The sequence below is a fragment of the Cebidichthys violaceus genome, unplaced genomic scaffold (genome assembly GCF_023349555.1).
Source record: "Cebidichthys violaceus isolate CVI_PGR_0920_01 unplaced genomic scaffold, fCebVio1.0.p SCAF_50, whole genome shotgun sequence".
Lineage (NCBI taxonomy): Eukaryota > Metazoa > Chordata > Actinopteri > Perciformes > Stichaeidae > Cebidichthys > Cebidichthys violaceus.
Window position 1 is genome coordinate 1400049 of NW_027176706.1, and position 18480 is coordinate 1418528.

The 18480-nt window shown below is 42.0% G+C and overlaps 1 protein-coding gene across 2 annotated transcripts in view; it reads left to right on the top strand.

Annotated features, from left to right (window-relative positions):
- Positions 1 to 18480, top strand: part of fam135b (family with sequence similarity 135 member B) — a 44492-nt gene that overhangs the window by 14177 nt on the left and 11835 nt on the right. For both annotated transcript variants that reach the window (XM_068731235.1, XM_068731236.1), the window contains exons 4-10: positions 4542 to 4681; positions 9511 to 9581; positions 10803 to 10976; positions 12210 to 12336; positions 15710 to 15869; positions 17025 to 17074; positions 17771 to 17926. In XM_068731235.1, the coding sequence (XP_068587336.1) occupies positions 4542 to 4681; positions 9511 to 9581; positions 10803 to 10976; positions 12210 to 12336; positions 15710 to 15869; positions 17025 to 17074; positions 17771 to 17926 (878 nt within the window). The remainder of the gene's footprint in view (positions 1 to 4541; positions 4682 to 9510; positions 9582 to 10802; positions 10977 to 12209; positions 12337 to 15709; positions 15870 to 17024; positions 17075 to 17770; positions 17927 to 18480) is intronic.

Genomic DNA, 18480 nt, shown 5'->3' on the forward strand with positions numbered 1-18480 from the left:
TTCTTTTGAGGACATTTAGGTCCCGGATATGATTTCAGGCCCATGTTCCAGGTTATTTAAGGATAAGACTTTGGTTTCATAGGCATGTAGCTCCTATGGTTAAAGTAAAAGGAGATGATGCGTCAGTTTGAATGTTCTCACATCAGGAGCAACGTGTGGTCTGTGTGTGTGTGTGTGTGTGTGTGTGTGTGTGTGTGTGTGTGTGTGTGTGCCAAGGACACGGCTGATTGGGAAGGCGACGTGTCTCGGTCTGAGACGCGCCGGTGATTTATGTCGTTTTTTCAAGTGCTTTTCTCCAGAAGCACAGAGACAGGAATCTCCATCGCCTCATTAGTTAATGGATGGAGAGAAATCCTAAATAGACAAAAATATTAATAGATTACAATGGGAATGATAAAAATAGCGGTTCAGTAAGCCTGCTCTCGGTAGTCTATTCTTAGGGTGCTGTATCCTGAAGGTGCAGATTAACATGATTTCAGGTGAGGAATAGAACGGAGAGCATAGTGTCTGCACAAAGTGAAAAAAAACGGGAACAGTTGACTAACAAGTTCCCCATAAAGATGATAATATTCCAGTGTTTGCAGTTTTGTTTTTGCTGCTAAAGAATCAGTTAATGCAGGTTTGGGTTTGCGCTGACATCAGGGCGTGTTTAGCCTAGCTTAGCATAAAGACTGGAGAGGCAGGTGGAACAGCTAGCCTGGCTCTGTGGAAAGTAGGAAAAAAACACACCTATGTGGCAACATGTTACTCCACAGCTGAGTAATTAAGAGATTGTACGTTTTTTCCTTTTAATTACATGCATAAACAGAAATGTAAAATTGTGGTTTCGTGATGGAGTTACACTGCAACACAGCGCATCTTATATAAATCAGCTTTAAGAGGTATAGGCATATTATTTTCATATTGGACAGAGCAAACCTAGCTGTTTTCCCGCGCGCATCTTTATGCTAAGCTAGGCTAAACATGCCAGCTTTGTAGTTTACGCACAAAAAGTGAGCTTGAGATTGATCTTCTAATACCACACAAGGAAAATAGGCAAATAAGCCTTTCCAAAAAAAATCCTATTTCTTAAGGATTTACGCAGGTCAACCTGGGTAAATTAATCAGATTTACCTTCCATGTACAATATTCATCACTCTATTTCTCTTGCAGATTTTATAATCCTATCTTCCGCTGTTTGTCAACAACTATAAACAAGGTCACATGTACCCAAAACTGCTCCAAAAGCAATGCAGCCTATATCCTATATTTGGCAAATAAGGAAAACTGCAGCATTACAGGAGCATTATATACTTATGGTAATTGGAAGGAGCTGCAGCCCTCCCCTCTCTGCAGCTCCTTCCACAAGGTCATGCACACCTCGCAGACCGAATCCTGGGCATCGATGCACCAGCCGGCTCTCTCCGGCCAGCGGGAGGAAATGCATGTATCACACGCGGGACGCAGGAAATCATCGCTCACTGCGTAAAAGTGTATGCTTGACATTTCAATTGTCTTTGCCCCTCAGAGAGATGCATTGTGCGAGACGGATCCTGCCACACACTCGACTGAAGCGTTTAATGACTGTGATTCACGCTAAAAAAAAAACAAAAAAAAAAAACATGGCCGCCGTGAACGGGGAGGTATTGGATTGTTGTTTAAGGTGACTCCTACGCACGGACTGAGAGATTAAGATACCTCCTCGTATTAGTATCGTGAAGGGCAATTCTGCGTTGAGAGTTTTGTGTTTTTATAGGTTTATAGGATAGGGAGTGACGAGCAGACACACACACGCACGCACACACACACACACACACACACACACACACACACACACGCACACACACACACACACACACACACACAGCAGATGTAGAGCACCAGAGGCTGTAAGCTTATTATTTTCTGCACAGACTCACTGTGGCTAATGCTCAAGGGAATTTCAGCAGGTTTAAATGTGTGGGATGTGATAACTTCCCAAAAAAAAAAAAAAAAAAAGCCTGTGAGGACTGCGGTATGAAAATGTCAGAACTGTGTGTGTTTGATGTATTATTGCGTTTGGTCTAATTCACTGTAAACATGAATGGGATTACTAAAATTAATTCTAAATGCGTTGATATCCAATGAGAGCAAAGAAGAACGTGGACATAATGTCAAATGTTGCAAATATTTCCACGGCACTAGAAAATACACCAATTATACATGATGATGCTGCATATTGTTACGTCAATCAGATGATATTTGTCACACGGGGTTGACTTCCTGTTGCCAAGAGGTGACGCTGTGACTGTGAGTCAATGTGGGGCATGCAGATGTTCTCAGGTCTGGGCTCTTATCAAGGCATTTGGGGCAGATTGGACACTCACACGACATGCCATGACGCGTCAGCGCCATTGATTGCTTGGTTCTGGTTGAGTTGAAGCCTCGAGTTCGACATTTTGGCCGTTGGCGGTCGCCATCTTGGATTTTTTTTTTGGTACCAGAAGTGACACGAGAGGGAGGAGCTAAGTACAACCGAACGTAGAATAAGACATTTTTAGGTGACTGGAACGTCAACAACTTGAAGCACACTGTATATGGGACCATAATTTACTAACTGTACATTACATTGTATTGAAGGCGACTTGGAACCAGCAATTGAGACCATAACCTCGGGTTAAAAATGTTAACTGAGGTAATAAATCAAAGCAGGGTCATTTTCTCTCATAGACTTCTATACGATCCGACTGTTGTTTTGCGACCAGAGGAGTTGCCCTCTGCTGACTATTAGAGAGAAGAAAATATTTAAAGCACCTGCTCATTGGCTTCACTTTTCAGAAGTCTGGACACGTCAGAAATGCCTACCAAAATTTCACACATCTTCGTGAAATTTAAAAAGGTAGGGGCTTTTACTTTGAAAACTGTCAGGAGGGGAATATTGAGCCAATTTGCCAAGACCGATATCAGATTTTTTTTTTTTGGAAACTTCTGAAGTATGTGTGCCAAGTATCGCTATTTTTTGGAGCACCCATAGCTCCTCACAAATGTGTTTGAGATAGTTTATAGGGCTTCATGCTGTTTCGATCCTTTCAAGTAATTCAATGAAACATCAACTCAAACAGTCTCAAAAAGTTTCAATTACCACATTTCCATCTCAACTAAAATCCAACATCATTTTTTTTTTTTTTTTACAAAAGTAGACCTCAAGTATAGCTGCTGCTATGCTGCTAGCATTGCCAATGAACGTGAAAACGCGAGATCTCAGCACTGCAGCGTTCTTATCGGGGTCTTATCCCTTCCACACACTTTGCGCGTGATTTAACGTTTAATCAATCCCGTAAAACACACTGGCATTCAGAGGAAGCACAGTGTGTGAAAGCAGCAAGGGCAAAACGCAGCAGCTACACTTCATTGATTTAGTCACTTTGGCCACAGTGAAGGGCCACCCAGCCCTGGAGGGGGGGGGGGGGGGGAATCACGAGTCCTTCACTGGTCAATTATTTATGTTAATTCCTGCGCAGTTTACTGTCTCTAATCCTTTAAACTTGGTGTGTCTGCAGACAGTGGGTGGGGAAACCGAAACACACACACACACACACACACACACACACACACTCACAAGGAGGACATGTGAAAAAAAATAATATCACATTCTTCATACCCAGAAGGGCTACCGCCATCTCTGTCACGCTTCCACGCATCCATCATCCTGGTAGTGGCAGCGTTGTCTGGAGGAGGCCCCGCAGAGAGAGAGGGAGAGTAAGAAAGGGAGCGCGACCTCAGCAGGGGGATTTCAAAGACTTGTCGCAGCTGGACAGCAGCAGAGTCAGGGAGACGATGGCAGTCGTAACACGTATCCGTCCGACACCTCACCCACTACCCAGCAAGAAAGAGAACAAGTGTACTTCCCAAAGCGTTCAGGTTGCTAGGACTTTGAAAAGGGACACGACTGATGAGCAGATAGATGTATCATCGTTCAATGTGTAGAACGTGTATGAAAACCAACTTCCTGGTTTGCAAACAGTGATAACTTGTTGTATGGCGTCTAGATGGTTCAGTAACAGTAACAGGATATTAGCCTTACTTCATCATAGTATCTGTTCAATTGAAAAGAAAATTGACTTGAGAGCGCCGGGGGGGACATTGAATCTGAGTTAGTATATCGTGAGCTTCGACTGAAATATTAGTTCACATATTCACACAATCTTAGCAGTTTCCAGATTGCGCTGAATGTGCACACTCGGGTCCCCTCGCCAATCACAGTAAACATTTGCAAAATGTCAGGTCACACATTCGCAAAGCCTCAGCATGCATTTTCAAATCTGATGTACATATTCACAAATCCGAGCGCACACTGCGCTTATCAGGGGAAGCGTTTGCCAAACGAAAGGCCTGAATTTATTTGTGCTTTATGAAAAGCAGTGTATTCCCTTTTAAACTTTATTTTTAATGTCAGTGAAATCACATAATCGTTTGTTTTACATTGTAAAATCTCTGCATGTTGTGCCATAACTGACTGTTGTGTCAACACGCTGATTGCTATTTTGTTGTTAACTGCGCACGATGGTGTGTCCCCGCATCAGGAGAATGCAGCTTCAGCTCTGCGGGGGTTTACGACGGCACCGTGTTCAGCCGGATATTTCAGATCCTCTACAGGAATGAGGAGATTACGGTGAACGACTGTATGATCTTCAAAGTCCATCTGCTATTAGACGGAGAAAGGGTGAGTCATGCTGGGGACATTTTCTGTACACACACACACACACACACACACACACACACACACACACACACACACACACACACACACACACACACACACACACACTTCCTGTTGAGAAAGATAGAATGGGGGAATGGCGTTTGGCTGCTTTTTATCGGTAGCCTCGCTGTAAAAGGCATAACAGACAATTACAGTAAAAACATGTGTATGATAGTTGAATTAAAATGCCCATTAATTAATGGGCTTTATCATCCACTGTTGCCTCTTGCAGACGTTTTCTGGTCTCCACTACCGTCTGACACAAACAACAGAGATTCAAGCATGTTAATTACAGCAGAAATCTAACACAACTTTGTAATGAAGAAGTCGTATAATCATGCTGAATAATGGAAGGGTAATAATGCTCTGTCATTTGCCAAAAGTGGCGTGAAATGTCAGCGAGTGACCACTTTTGATCAGTAGTCTTCCATTGTTGAAGAGAGACACATTTTACAAAATACAGCTGTTGACGAAGGCGGCTTAATGTGCGTAGAAATATTTTGCTTCTATTCTCGTCAATTTTCTCTCAGTTTACATATGCAACAGTGATTGTGTTCAACCTAAGAGTGATTTTAGGAGTCTGGAAAATGTAGGATTACCAGAAAAAAAAAAAAAGAAGAAAAAAAAAGAAGTTCTTGTCTCTCCCGTTAATCATCTTGCAGCCCCACTGATTTATCTTTCAAGCTTCTGGCGGGGGGTTCAGAGTCTGACCCCCAGACTGAAGCTATCGATTGTTGTGCCACACAAAACACTGCATAGCCCCTCCCGTAAGGAAAAGGGCAGAAACTGTATCAAATAGGAGGCGCGAGCAAATTGATGATCAGTTTGTTGAGCCTTTCACACCAGTGAAGCCCTCCAGCCTCGAAGGGAAGAACTATTAGTAACTAACACGGGTGGGTGTAAAGGCCCGAGTAATGACTGGACCTGGACATCCTTTCTTTGACGTATCCGGTTTTTTATTTTAATTTTAAACCAGAGATATCAGTGGTTTTGGGAAAAAAAAGGAAAAATGATTGGCTTGACTTTTTACCCCTTAATACCTGCTCTGTCTCTAAAGCTACAAAGTTTAGATAAAGTTAATCTTCCTTTTTGACAATAATTCAGCCCTAACCATTCCAGACACAGAAGACAATATGAGGATTATTGAGTTCAACAACTCGCCTCTTGGAAATAATGGTGCTTTATAATTGACAGACAGATGTAAATTGCCTTTGCCCCAGACTGCCCCTCATGTTCCGTTGAAATGACCAGGCGTGTAAACCTGCCAGACAGTTATTGATGTACTGTCCTTTACGGTTTTCACCATGGGCGCGACCCCGAAAAAGCCACTCCGCCTGTTTTATGTTGTTGGGAGCCACCGGGAGCTCAAATTGATCAGCTGTGACAGTCTGGAGGGCCGGGATGTGTGTGTGTGTGTGTGTGTGTGTGGGGGGGGGTTAAGATGGGGGGCCCCCAGCTCGAAGCTAATCACCCGTATGATAGCCGTAGCTCAAGCCATGACATTACCCTCTCGGCTGCTCTCTGACACGTCTAGAGGGTGGATGCCTGGATTACCGTGGCAAGAATGTGGATATTCTGCCTCACATGACTGCCCCGCTCCTAATTTTAGAAGATTTCATTAAACGTAGACTTTTCATGTGGAGGTGTGGAGACGGTGTGGAGACGGCGTGGAGCTTTAAAAGGCATATCAGATTTCAGCCGTAAGCTCTCCCGAAGGCTCACGACTCATTAACCTTCCGGAGGTTATCTGCCGCTCACAGCTGCAGATAGCGCAGACAAAAATAGCCCCTCATTTTCCTCCCCGCCCCCCCGTGTGTGTACACCCACATGTACACTTGATTAATCAGAGCGTCGATTAAAAAGGAAGAGACTGCGGAAGGTGTCGTATGTTTGCCGTACAGCGTGAGCGAGAGAGAGAGAGAGAGAGAGAGAGAGAGAGAGAGAGAGAGAGAGGGAACTGTGCCGTTATTATGACGAGCGACGCGGGTTCTTCAATCTTCAAAAAGACTCCATTCGTGGCAGCGCCTTTGTAGTTCGCTCGTCCCTTTTATGTTGCTACTTTTGTTTTTCAAATTCAAATAGGCGCCACAAACCGCGCGGCATTCTATGGCTCTTTGATCATGAGAGTAATTCAATTCTGTTCAACTTACATCAGGTTTGAAAGATCACACAGAGAACATAAAACGTCATCCAAAAAAAAAAGAGAAGAAAAAAGAACTGAATCAGCATTGCAAACGAGGCCGGTCACAGTAGGTTCTAAGCCAAATGGCAGTATTCATCTACATCATACTGTGTATAGATAGATAGACACACTTTATTTCAGACTCAGGGTCCAGAGAGACAAATACACGAAAAGACATACACACACAGTAAAAGTACATAGGCCTAGCAATGCCTTACAAAGAGACTACTAAGCCTTACGTTGGTTAAAACAACTATGATCTCATTTTCAGAGTCATTAAGTCGACCAATGAATTCGTACGTGAGATTTCTCAAAACAGCTTGGAAATGATTGACTCGTGCATTCACACACATTTCCACTAGCACTGCTCCATCTCGGTCTCTTCAGCAGCATCCTCATGGCGTCATTTTAAGCTACTTGAAGTCTCTGTAAGCTCTTCTTTCTGTAGTTTGACCACAAGTGTTCAGTGTAGAGTGGTGTACGATAGATAGATAGATAGATAGATAGATAGATAGATAGATAGATAGATAGATAGATAGATAGTAACTTTATTGATCCCACGAGGGGAAATTATTTCGTTACAAGCAGCAATAGGTTCCAGAGCAGCAATAGGTCACAGGTATAAAAATCTTAATATTATATATAAAAAAAAGAAGAAGAAAAATGCACATGTCACAATACACAATATATACAATTATAATAGAGTAAAGATGTTATATAAAAAAATGCACACTATATACACAGTGAATAGAATAACAGAATAATATTAAATCAACTAAATAAACAGTAGTGCAGAGGTTTAACCAACAGTGAATGATTTGGCCCGAGGTGATTTGTTATAGAGTCTTATAGCAGTAGGCAGGAATGTTCTCCTGTACCTGTCCTTATGACATGTGCTCTGATCAGAGACATCTTCACTGTATCTGTGCACAGACCAAACTCGCGTGAGAGACCGTTTGTGCTTGTGCATACATCATACGACATTGCCTAGAAATGTCCTTGTCGTCGGTCACAGGGACACCAAGATTTTTTGTCAGACAATTTGAAGTCAGGGAAGTTTAAACATCCGTCCTCTTTGGTGGGACAGATCACGATAGCACTCCTACTGGCGGTTGTATTTGATGTCATGTTTGACACCATACACAGTACATATAGTAAGGCGCTGTTGAAGACCAGCACTGTATAGTGGAAATGTCCATCATATCCTCATTGGTCACTTGTGATCACCGATCCTCTCCATTGACTCATGTTGGACACGAGTGAGGAAACGACACATTCAGATGCTTCTATGCAGGTTACAAATATAAAGATGGTGTGAATCATACGCTATGGCCTTCGCAGTCACCTGATCCCTACTCTAATGTACCCACACATGGGAGATGTTGGATGTTTGACACCACGCCATATGATTGTTTGAGGTACACGATCAGATATATTTTGTGACACCAAAGTTTAAATGCAGTGTGGGTAACCTTTGTCACCTTTTATGGGCTTGCCCTTTAGCTTTACTTACCTGTACTGGCAAGGGATAGCTTAAGGGATAATAACATATATCTGGAATATAAGTTGATTAGTCTACTGTCACATTATACCTGGGCTAAATCCTAGATATACTTAAAAAGAAAAATCAAGCGAACTCTCCAGCAAGTCGGAGAGTATTGGAGTGGAGGGCGGGTGGAGTCATGACAAACAACAAAGCAAAAACAGGATTACATTCCTGTGCAGTTTTTTTTTAAACTTGCATCAGGATGAATGTAAACAGCAGCAACGAAACAATTCTCTGGGCAATATGGCCGACATCGTCGCATTCAAAATAGTTTTAAGCGCCGGAGTCCGTCTCCTCAGTCTCACCCCGGAGTCCTGCGCTCTCCTGGGATCCCCGTCGAGTGCGGCTTGATCCTGGTGGTGGAGTAGCCTTTGGTCCTAGCTGGGTTAGCTGTAGCTTCCATCTCAGCTCTCCTCACTTTTCACTTTTGGTCCAGCAGGTCTGGGCTGGGTGTTCGGCCGTGGACGGTGATCGTCTCACCGCCAGCTCCTCACCAATGAATCCAATACCCACGTCTGCTTCTCGCCTCTGTGATGAGTGTATTCTCAGTCATATGTGCGCTCCGGTAAAGACGACAAATTACAACTAAAATCTAGCGAATCGGCACAATCTTTTTCCAACCATAAGTATAGTTGAACTTTATTTACTGGCATAACATCATTGAACATACTAGAGGTTTTCACAGAATCCAATATGACGCCTAGTTTGAATGACAATCCGAATCTATGTTTGAGGGGATCATTGTCAACAAGCATTGGACCTTCCTCCATTATGTTATCATACTTTTTGTGACAGTTTACCATGTTAAGCATTTTGCAGATTTCTTGAGCGGGAAGGATCTCTTCCTTTTACGCCTCAATTTGTTGTCTTTTGTCGAAAAACTCACAAATAGCAAAACTTGCATTCAAGCAAAAAATGGGACGCACCTTTGTAGCAGCGCTTGTCTCGTTTTTCACGAGGTTACTCGACAATTTAAGTATGTTTCCGTTGTGGCATTTTCATGATTTTGTCACCTTGTTCCGACAATGTTCATGTATTAACAACCGTACCGACGTTTCGCAGGTGGAGGAAGCCTTAAGCGAGGTGGACTTTCAGCTGAAGCTGGACCTTCATTTCACCGACAATGAGCAACAGTAGGTTGTTTTTTTTGAGCAATTTTTGGAAATGTGTGTTTGTGTTTAAGAGGGAGACAAAGCGACACTTTCCCCTTGTGCAGCTTTTTTTTTTTTTTTGCAAGAGCGAGAATGCAAACTAGGCACGAATAAAGGCTATTATGTCTGTTGGCTCACAGCCATCTCTTTAAGCACCTGATCACAACCTCTGTGCTAGCGATACACGATTACTGTGATTTGTCTGTCTCCTTGGGACAAATAGAATACATGGTAAGTTTGTTTAAGCATATGGCAAAAGGCACTATTTCTGTTGGGACACTGCCTTTTCATTGGCCCGCAGCTGCATATTAGTGATAAGTATTGTCAAGTTGTTTTGTGTTTGAACTGTTAAACTCAGCGTTTTTGTCATAGTTGTGTGAGTATAGTACTTGTCGACGCTACACAGGACAGGAGTTATAGAGCTCCTTGTGTTTATAGCATTAACAGTAGCTGCCTTTTTTTTTTGGAGTCTGTAGAGTGTCTACTAGGTCTCCATTACAATTCCAGTCAAGATTCAGACTCTTTCTCTCCGACTCTCTTTTGTAGCTGCAGGGTCAATAAAGGCTACAGGTCCTTAATATTAATAATGTTAAATTATTGGTGAGCAGCATACCTCCATAACCTTCATAAGACTTATTTTAAAGAGTCTGGCAAAAGGCAAAGAGCTGCTTCTTTGAGGAACAGACTATATATATATATATATATATATATATATATATATATATATATATATATATATATATATATATATATATATATATATATATAGTCTGTATACCATTCACTTTTAGTATATGCAATAACATCAGCATCAGCATTGTAGCATTGTAATATAGACTGATTTTTATGTTATATTTGGTATATCGTATTCATTAATCATGACTGTATATGTCTAACTTTATAGGAACTACATTATTTCATGACCCTTTAAGCACCTGGAAATACAAAAAAAAAATCATATTCAGCATACAGACATGGTATTATCTCAAAATATTATATTTGTCTTTACACATTGGTTAGTTTCACCAACTACTATTTAGTTGCTGTGTATTGTCAGATGTGTTGGCCTGTAGGGGGCACCAAAGATGGGGAAAATACCAAAAAACAAGAATTCTGCAGATTACCCCTTTTTAATTGAATGTAAACAACTATTTGTCATTTGTGTGCGAGTGTAACATGTGTCCCCCTCTTCCCGTTCCTCAGGCTCGCAGAGATAGCGACTGTCCCCGTGATCAGCAGTCGGACCCTCAGCCTCCACTTCCACCCGCGGAGAGGCCTCCACCACCACGTCCCCGTCATGTTTGACTACTTCCACCTGTCCGTCATTTCTGTCTCCATACATGCTTCACTGGTTGCCTTACATCAGCCGCTAATCAGGTAGAGTTCACAGGGGCACACATTTGCATTTAATGGTCCTTGAATTCACACAAAGCAGAAAGACTCTTCTGGTATCTGAGCTCAGGATCTCTAAGTAATTGTCGAGACGACTGTCAAGCTTTCCAATCTGACATGGCAGATTTCCAGTTCAGAGTGACGGCAGTAACAGATTTACCACTTTAAATGTGTTGCTATCTTGTTGTTATCAGCTGAAAAGGCTTGCTGAGTTCATCAACTGGAGTTAGCGAGCTAATTAAGCTAGCGTTAGCTCCACGAGTTAAAGAAGACAACAACTCTTTGGCTGAATTCTTTCAAGGTTTCCAGCTGAGTCATTTTCATTCTAACCTAAACCTGTTTGCTGCTTAGTTGACTTCCTTGTTATATTTATTTCGCTTTTAACATTACAAGAGAAAAGGCTTTTGGGATGAGGACTAATTCATGTGTTACTTGTGTAAAATTGCTAAAGTTGTTGCAAAGAGCCGCCGACGTTAATCTGAACTCTGATAGCAACCAGGACTGTCTCAAACACAGTGTAATATTACTAAAATACTAAGTAGTATTATTAGTTAATGTGTAATCTTGGGAAAAAATATGTTTATTTAAATGTAAACTGTAGCAGTTGTAAAGAAAAGTAACCTAGCTAGTTAGTGACGAGCATGTTGGCCTTGGAAGTAGCGCTCGGTTAAGTTGTAGGCTAGTTAACCAGACGTACTAATAATAATAATAGTATGTTAGAGCAGATAGACACTTTTGCATAATAACTTTTGGTAAAAGCTTGACAGGCCTGCCATGCATAGCTGCAGTTGCTGAGCAATGATTGCGCAACCGCAGCATTTCAGTGGGAAATACGTCTTTCTCCTCGTCAATACAATATTGAATTCGAGGGTGAAAACTAGAATTGCAACTGTATCCATGATTTCAACAGGAGAACTCCAGTGGCTGAACCGCTACGACGGGTTTTTCACTCTTCCCTGTTTGTCTTAGCATTTCGCAATTAAGAGTGTATCCGTCAGCCGCTTGAACGGATAGATTTCCAAACACTTATCCGATGAATTCAGCCGCCAATATCATAAACTCGGTTTTAAGCCATGCATTACATAGATTGCTGCAGCACCTGATTGATTGGAACAGTAGCAGCCCCCCACCTCTCCCCCCGTCTCTCAGCTTATCTGTATTCAAACACACACTCATGGTTTTGTCCCTGCACATGTGTCCTCCCTGTTCTCTCTACAGCTTTGCGCGTACAGGGAAGGGCTCTTGGCTGGGGAAGGGCTCGCCAGAGAGCCCGAGCGACCCGTCCGCCATGTCGGTAGAGAACCTTGTGTTCGGAGCTGGCTACTGCAAGCCCGTCATCTCTGAGGTACGTTAACCTTTAGCAGTTCAGCTGCGTTCAGATAGAAAAAGTCACAGACAGCCAAAGATCGTTCCTGTCTCACAAAGCTGAAAACAGCCCGATAATGAGCCAGTCTCTGTTCTGCTGGTTGTTCCCTTTTTCGTTTTTGTTTTTTTTTGTGAGCAAGTAAAGAACGCCAAGCGATGACGTAATTATATAATAATGACGTGATCTCGATTTAGGGACGGAAGCCGATGGATTTAGCTGCGATTTTTGTTTTGGCGTGTCACCCAGAAGCAAACAGGATTCAGCCCGAGAGCTGCTGAGCGGGGGAGTCGATCTGATCTGGATTACTAATCCCGAAACCCTGTCTGTCCCCCAGATTCGGTCATTTGTTGGGGCTCCGTGCAGCAGTCTTAAGGCTGACAGACCAGAGGCCAACGCAGGGATTATTACTTGTGCTGCGCTGTGGCTCTTAATAATAATAATATCTGATTAACCCACCTGCCCAGGCATGCGGGCTCCAGGCTTAGCATCTGGAAGTGTTAGCAGCTCGCACTAGAAATGCCTTTGTGCCCATTTCATACGGTTAAGCTTCACAATTGCACGATGACAGAATTGATAACGGAATTACTGTTATCGTATTCATTAATCATGACTGTATATGTCTAACTTTATAGGAACTACATTGTTTCATGACCCTTTAAGCATCTGGAAATACAAAAAAAAAAATAATATTCAGCATACAGACATGGTATTATCTCAAAATATCAAACTATTCTCTTACAATAAACTGCTTACTTCCATAGAAGTGCGATCAGATGTTGAACTGCGACTTTAGACCCGCTCTGTGTATTTAACCCTTTTTTTTAAAAATATAGTTTTCTGGGATAGTTTGACTTAACTAGTTCTACATCTATCCACAGTTTGTTTTGTTTATGAGTGGCTCCTCCATTCCATACGTGCATGGCATGTCCCAAACCCATACCGCACACACCGATTCTAACCAGGTGTTGAATACTTTATGTGCTTTGTTGTCACAGAAAAAAGTGGCAAAAGGAAGCAGATGTAAAGCAGCCAGTGTGCAGACGGTTGATTTTGCTCCATGGACGCTTTTGTCCCACAATGCATAAAGGGAAAATGGAGGAGCTGCTCACAGAGTCATAAGAGAGTCAGAGTCATCCAGTTAGTATAAAATGGTAAACTAATTAATGTATCCTATTAGTCATTATTAATATAATTTGTATTTATGGATTTAGGACACAGGAAATGTCACTTTGATCGTCCTTCCTGTGTCAACGTCCTGCACTGAAAACCTTCTCATAATTTACATGTTTTACGGCTTTGGGACATATGTGGAGAAAAAAAAAGACAAAAAAAAAAAAAAGACACCTCATGTTTGGACTACTTTCTGGACAGAATTTTGCCGAATTTTCATTTCATTTTCCTCGATGTCGCCATTATCTCTAGTCCCCTCTTATGTTTGCCAATTATTCCAACTTGTTGTGCAGTTGTAAAACAGTGGGTTCCATCTTTTTTTTTTTTTCTGTCCTTTTTATAACATGCATCTCTCAGGTCCCTGTGGACGCCACAGTCTACACTGTAAATCTTAATGAGCACCCCCCCCCCCCTCCACCAACACACCTCCTGGTTTTTACTCCCACCCCTAGCTGGGCACTTTAATAAGCTCTGCGTTTAGCCAAGCGGGGGGGGCTTCGTTTGATCACAGTAATGAGTTCTGCTCGCAAGCGCCACGTCCTCCATAGCTGCAGGTGAAATCGACACAGCGTGCCGCCGCCTCCTTCACCTTTATTTATTTAGAGCTCTTTTACCTGCGGCTATACGCTACGTTTTTCAGCACTTTCCCCCCTTAATGCCGCGGCATTTCCCTTAAGTGTTATGTTGTTATTTCCGAAAAACAAAATCAGATGTTGTAGATATCCCATTGATATATATATATATGCTGTTACATCTCTGAAGGAAGGACAAAGTTCTCTTCTGTGGTAGGAAAGGATTATTTTGCCGTTAGAAGTGAGACGGCTGGCAATCTTGGGGTGTTGTTGGCGTAAATAAATCATGTTTCTGAAGATAAACACACATAAATCATGTCAAACACATATTGTCCTTTGAGGAGCTCTTGTCTACCTGTATGAGGCGCCTTTGACGGCAGCAGTGATTCGACAAACAGCAGCAAACAAAAGCAGAAATTCTCCTGTCAGGTGACACACAGCTAAAGCACATCCGAGACATTTCCAACGCACGGAGAAACTATGATTTTAGGATAATTACTGGTTTGATACTGAAAAAAAAATAGCTATTTTTCACTGCCCCTCGCTCGCAAGACCGATCCGGGCAGGCCTCTATAAACGGTAAAAAAAAAAAAAAAAAAAGAATTATGAAAGTAAACATACAGATGTTCCTTCCTGGTTCGCCTGCGCTGCAGCGCCGCAATTACAGAGCGCACACAGGTGTGATGACAGGGCCGGAGACTTCACTTCGCTATGGGGCAAATTGCGGTACATCCCCCATGTTACTCAGGCGTCGCATGCCTTTCAAGAGCTTCCGAGCTGGCGCTGGCTGAAAAACATCACAGCCGTGGAGGAGACGTCAACGGAGCGGCGGGACGAGGGCAGGTCCCTGGTCAAACTCCGAGGCTGCCTGGCTCCATATGCTCTGGCGGCTGACGTGTGCAATGGTAGCCGTTTGGGCAGCAGACTATTAGATCTTTTGGGAAGATAAATAAGAGATATGATTATGGTGTCGTCAAGGCCTCGGACCGGTGTTACACTCGACGCACATCGAGAATTGCAATGTTGAAATTCACTTCATACTTCTACTGCGCTGTTAGAGAGCCATCTGCTGGAAACACGCTCCTTATTACAGCTCATAAGCTGCAGAATTTCAACTGATTTGATTTTCATTTCTTACATGCATCGTTTTATATTCCACTCGGCTATTTGTTTCTTTTACTTATCAAGCCCCGGACAAACATTGGGCGCCCTTGAATTCCGTGTCGACTTCCTGTACTTTTTGTGGATCTTTTTAAAAAAGGTTGTATGTAACGGGGGACGCGTTAAATCCTCCCCCGAGGCCACATTGGCGTATTGATCTGCTTTTTTTTTTTTTTTACAGCTCGCAGCAAGCTGTGTTTAGGGTCCGTTTGTCCCCAACACTGCATTTGATCTTCCGAGCAAATCATCTCATTCGTTCCCATTCAGAAACACGCTTCCTTTTTTTTAATCACGAGGTCAGCGACAAGCCTGTGCAGCGGTATGCACTTGAACTATATAAATGTCAAGTATGTGTGTCAGGCTGTTTTCTGAGAGAGGTTTTTTTTTTTCCGGTGACTACCGACCTACATAGCATCTTTGACATTTCCTCTGTGTCTCCTTCTCTGCAGGGGAGCTTTTATTTGCCCAGTGAAAACAGCCTGCAGAGAGCTCACACGTGGCACCGGCGGCTCTGTCGCCTCCTGCTGGTCGCACACAAGGGCCTGCACACCTACCACTCGGCGCTGATGAAGGAAATCCCTCAGCTCCGGCAGACTCCACTAGACTCAGGTGACCATATGCGAAAGCTCAGTATTCAAACTTTTATTTCTGGTCTTATAATAATCTAATTATATAATATAAGGTCTATTTTTTTTTTTATTATTTGAGCAGTGTAGTTTTCATCATCAAACAACCCTTTTCTTTGTTCTTGATCTTCACATTTCATTCATGGTGGAAGAAATATTCACATTGTTTTTCCAAGTTAAAGAGCTAAAACGAGAGATATAATCCAGCTAAATACACTTTAAGTATCAAATGAATAAGTAGTCAGTAGTTCAGAGTAGTACCACATATACATAGTACATTACTGCTACTGACTAAGCAACATTTTAATGCTGTTACTTGCGTTGTACTTGAAGGTCGGTAGAGGAAGTGGGCAGAATGGAGCAGCATGCAGGCGTTGATTTTCCAGAGAGAGAGAAAAAATAAAAAATGGGATTAAGACTGGCAACAAAAAGGGGGGAAAGATAAACCACTTCATTAGGTTTATCACTTAAGGTCCTCTGCATACAATTTATGAGAACAACCCTTCCAGTACACAAAACACATGGCCTTTTCCTGCCCAGTGAAAAAAAAACCAGAGCAACCGGTTCTCAAAAAACCTTTTAGACCTCGTCAGCTGCTCTCTGTGGCTAATCAGGGGTTGATCTCGTGGAATAAATGCCACTTCAAGGACCAGGTGGCATCAATTTCCCTTCATTTGGAGTCAACTACTCCAATGCACTTTGACAAAAGATATGAATCGAATGTGCCTTCTTAAAACAGAAATAGCGTTGAGCTGATTTTAAGCGTTTTACATGTTGTTGAGCAGTTCAATCGATATTAGCGCGTCGTATTTTACAAATGCGTCATATATTTGGGATTAAAAACTGTAAATCTCAACTCAAATAGATACAGTGGAGTAAAGTAGTAAGAACAAGAAAAAGGAAAACCCCTCAGAATACTTCAATTTTTACCACTGGTTAAAGTCACAATTAGATTTCATCCATAATCACTATTTTATAGTGGATTATTTAACAGATTTGTGTTTTTATTCAAGATTTAAAAATGTATCTGCAGTTCTTATTTGAAATGTATGACTTTCAGTTATCAGATCTGTAGTGACCCTGTGTTATCGCTGTGTGAAATCCTTTGCACTAAATTAAATAACGTCTCTTTCCACAGAGGTGCTGCCTGTCGACGAAACTCTAAATCAGCTCACAGTAGAGTTACAGGTATGTCAAAGAGACACGTTTCCATTGTCCTGTGGTGGAGTTACTCTGATTGTGATTCTGGCTCTATATTGTTATGATTTCTTTGTAGTAGTATTTCTAATATGTTGATGTTGTTTATGTTGTTATTTCAGATTTAGGAGTATAAGAAAAATCACTATTTTGTCGATACCTGCTCTACCAAAAGATTTCTTTCTATGCGCAGACAAATGTAATGGCTTAATCTAGATGTTTGGGGCTGAAGGATTATGATTTTTTTTTTTGTTGGAACGCAAACCAACACAAGAGGATTTTGGATTAACTGAAAAAGTAATTTTTTTTTTAATATACTGTAGGGCAGTGGATTTCAACTTACCGTATTAGTTCAAGGCGATGGATATAATTACAATATTTGATTTAGCGAAAGTCCCGTGAAGTCGTGAAGGAGATCATTGACACAATAAACAATCTTTCAAGTGTTAAAACATTGATATTTGTGGACGGATATGGTGACCCGGCTGTTATAACCAGCCTTTCACACAGAGACCAGCATCGGTTGATTTGCTTTATTTTCTACACTGATCCAAAGACACACAGGTCGGGCAGAAACGCGTTGTCGGTAAATATAAATGTCAGCAGGAAAAGCTGTATTTTAGGAAGACTGACTCACAGTTTGATATTAAAAGGATCTTTTTTTTTTCTTCGTCTGTCCCCCATCAGCTACAGGACGGCCATGAGAGGGTGGCGGAGCAGATCAGCAGGGACGTGAGCCAGCTCTGCTCCCAGCTGGCTGCTCTGTGGAGCCGCTTCCTGGAGGCCGCCGTTCTCAACCCCCACATCCTCTCCTATCTTGCCCAGGAGCACCACACACTCAGGGTGAGAGAGATGGCGCTCCATCAAAGGCATATATATATATATTTTTATATATATACATACAATGCTCAAACGCCAGCATTTGCTGTGTTCTCTGAGCCACAGGCCAGATAGTCTCCATACTCCAGTGCGATGATGACGATCTGCGCTGATATCTTTAAATTGAGTCATTTTATATCCTCAGCGACCAAACCGGAATACAAAAATGCTGCAGAACCATCAAAATGGTTTCATAACCATTGACATCTTAAGGCATGTCGTGAGCAATTTTCTTAAAGGTTTTACAAGCTGTTGAATATATTTCTCTCTTAACACACTTAGATGATGTAAAAATAGTAAAAATTAATATATAATCAGCTGTAATGAGGAAGAAACCTCTATGTTGGATCAGGGAAAAAGGTTCAATTTATGAGTTAAACTGACCAAACTCTGGACAGGGAATTAACAAAATAATAAAATGCCGGTAGCTCAAACCCAGCTGAGCAAGTTAATGTGTTTTTTCCAGTTGCAATTTCTGTCCAATCTGTTGAATATGAATATGTGCTTCACAGTGGAGT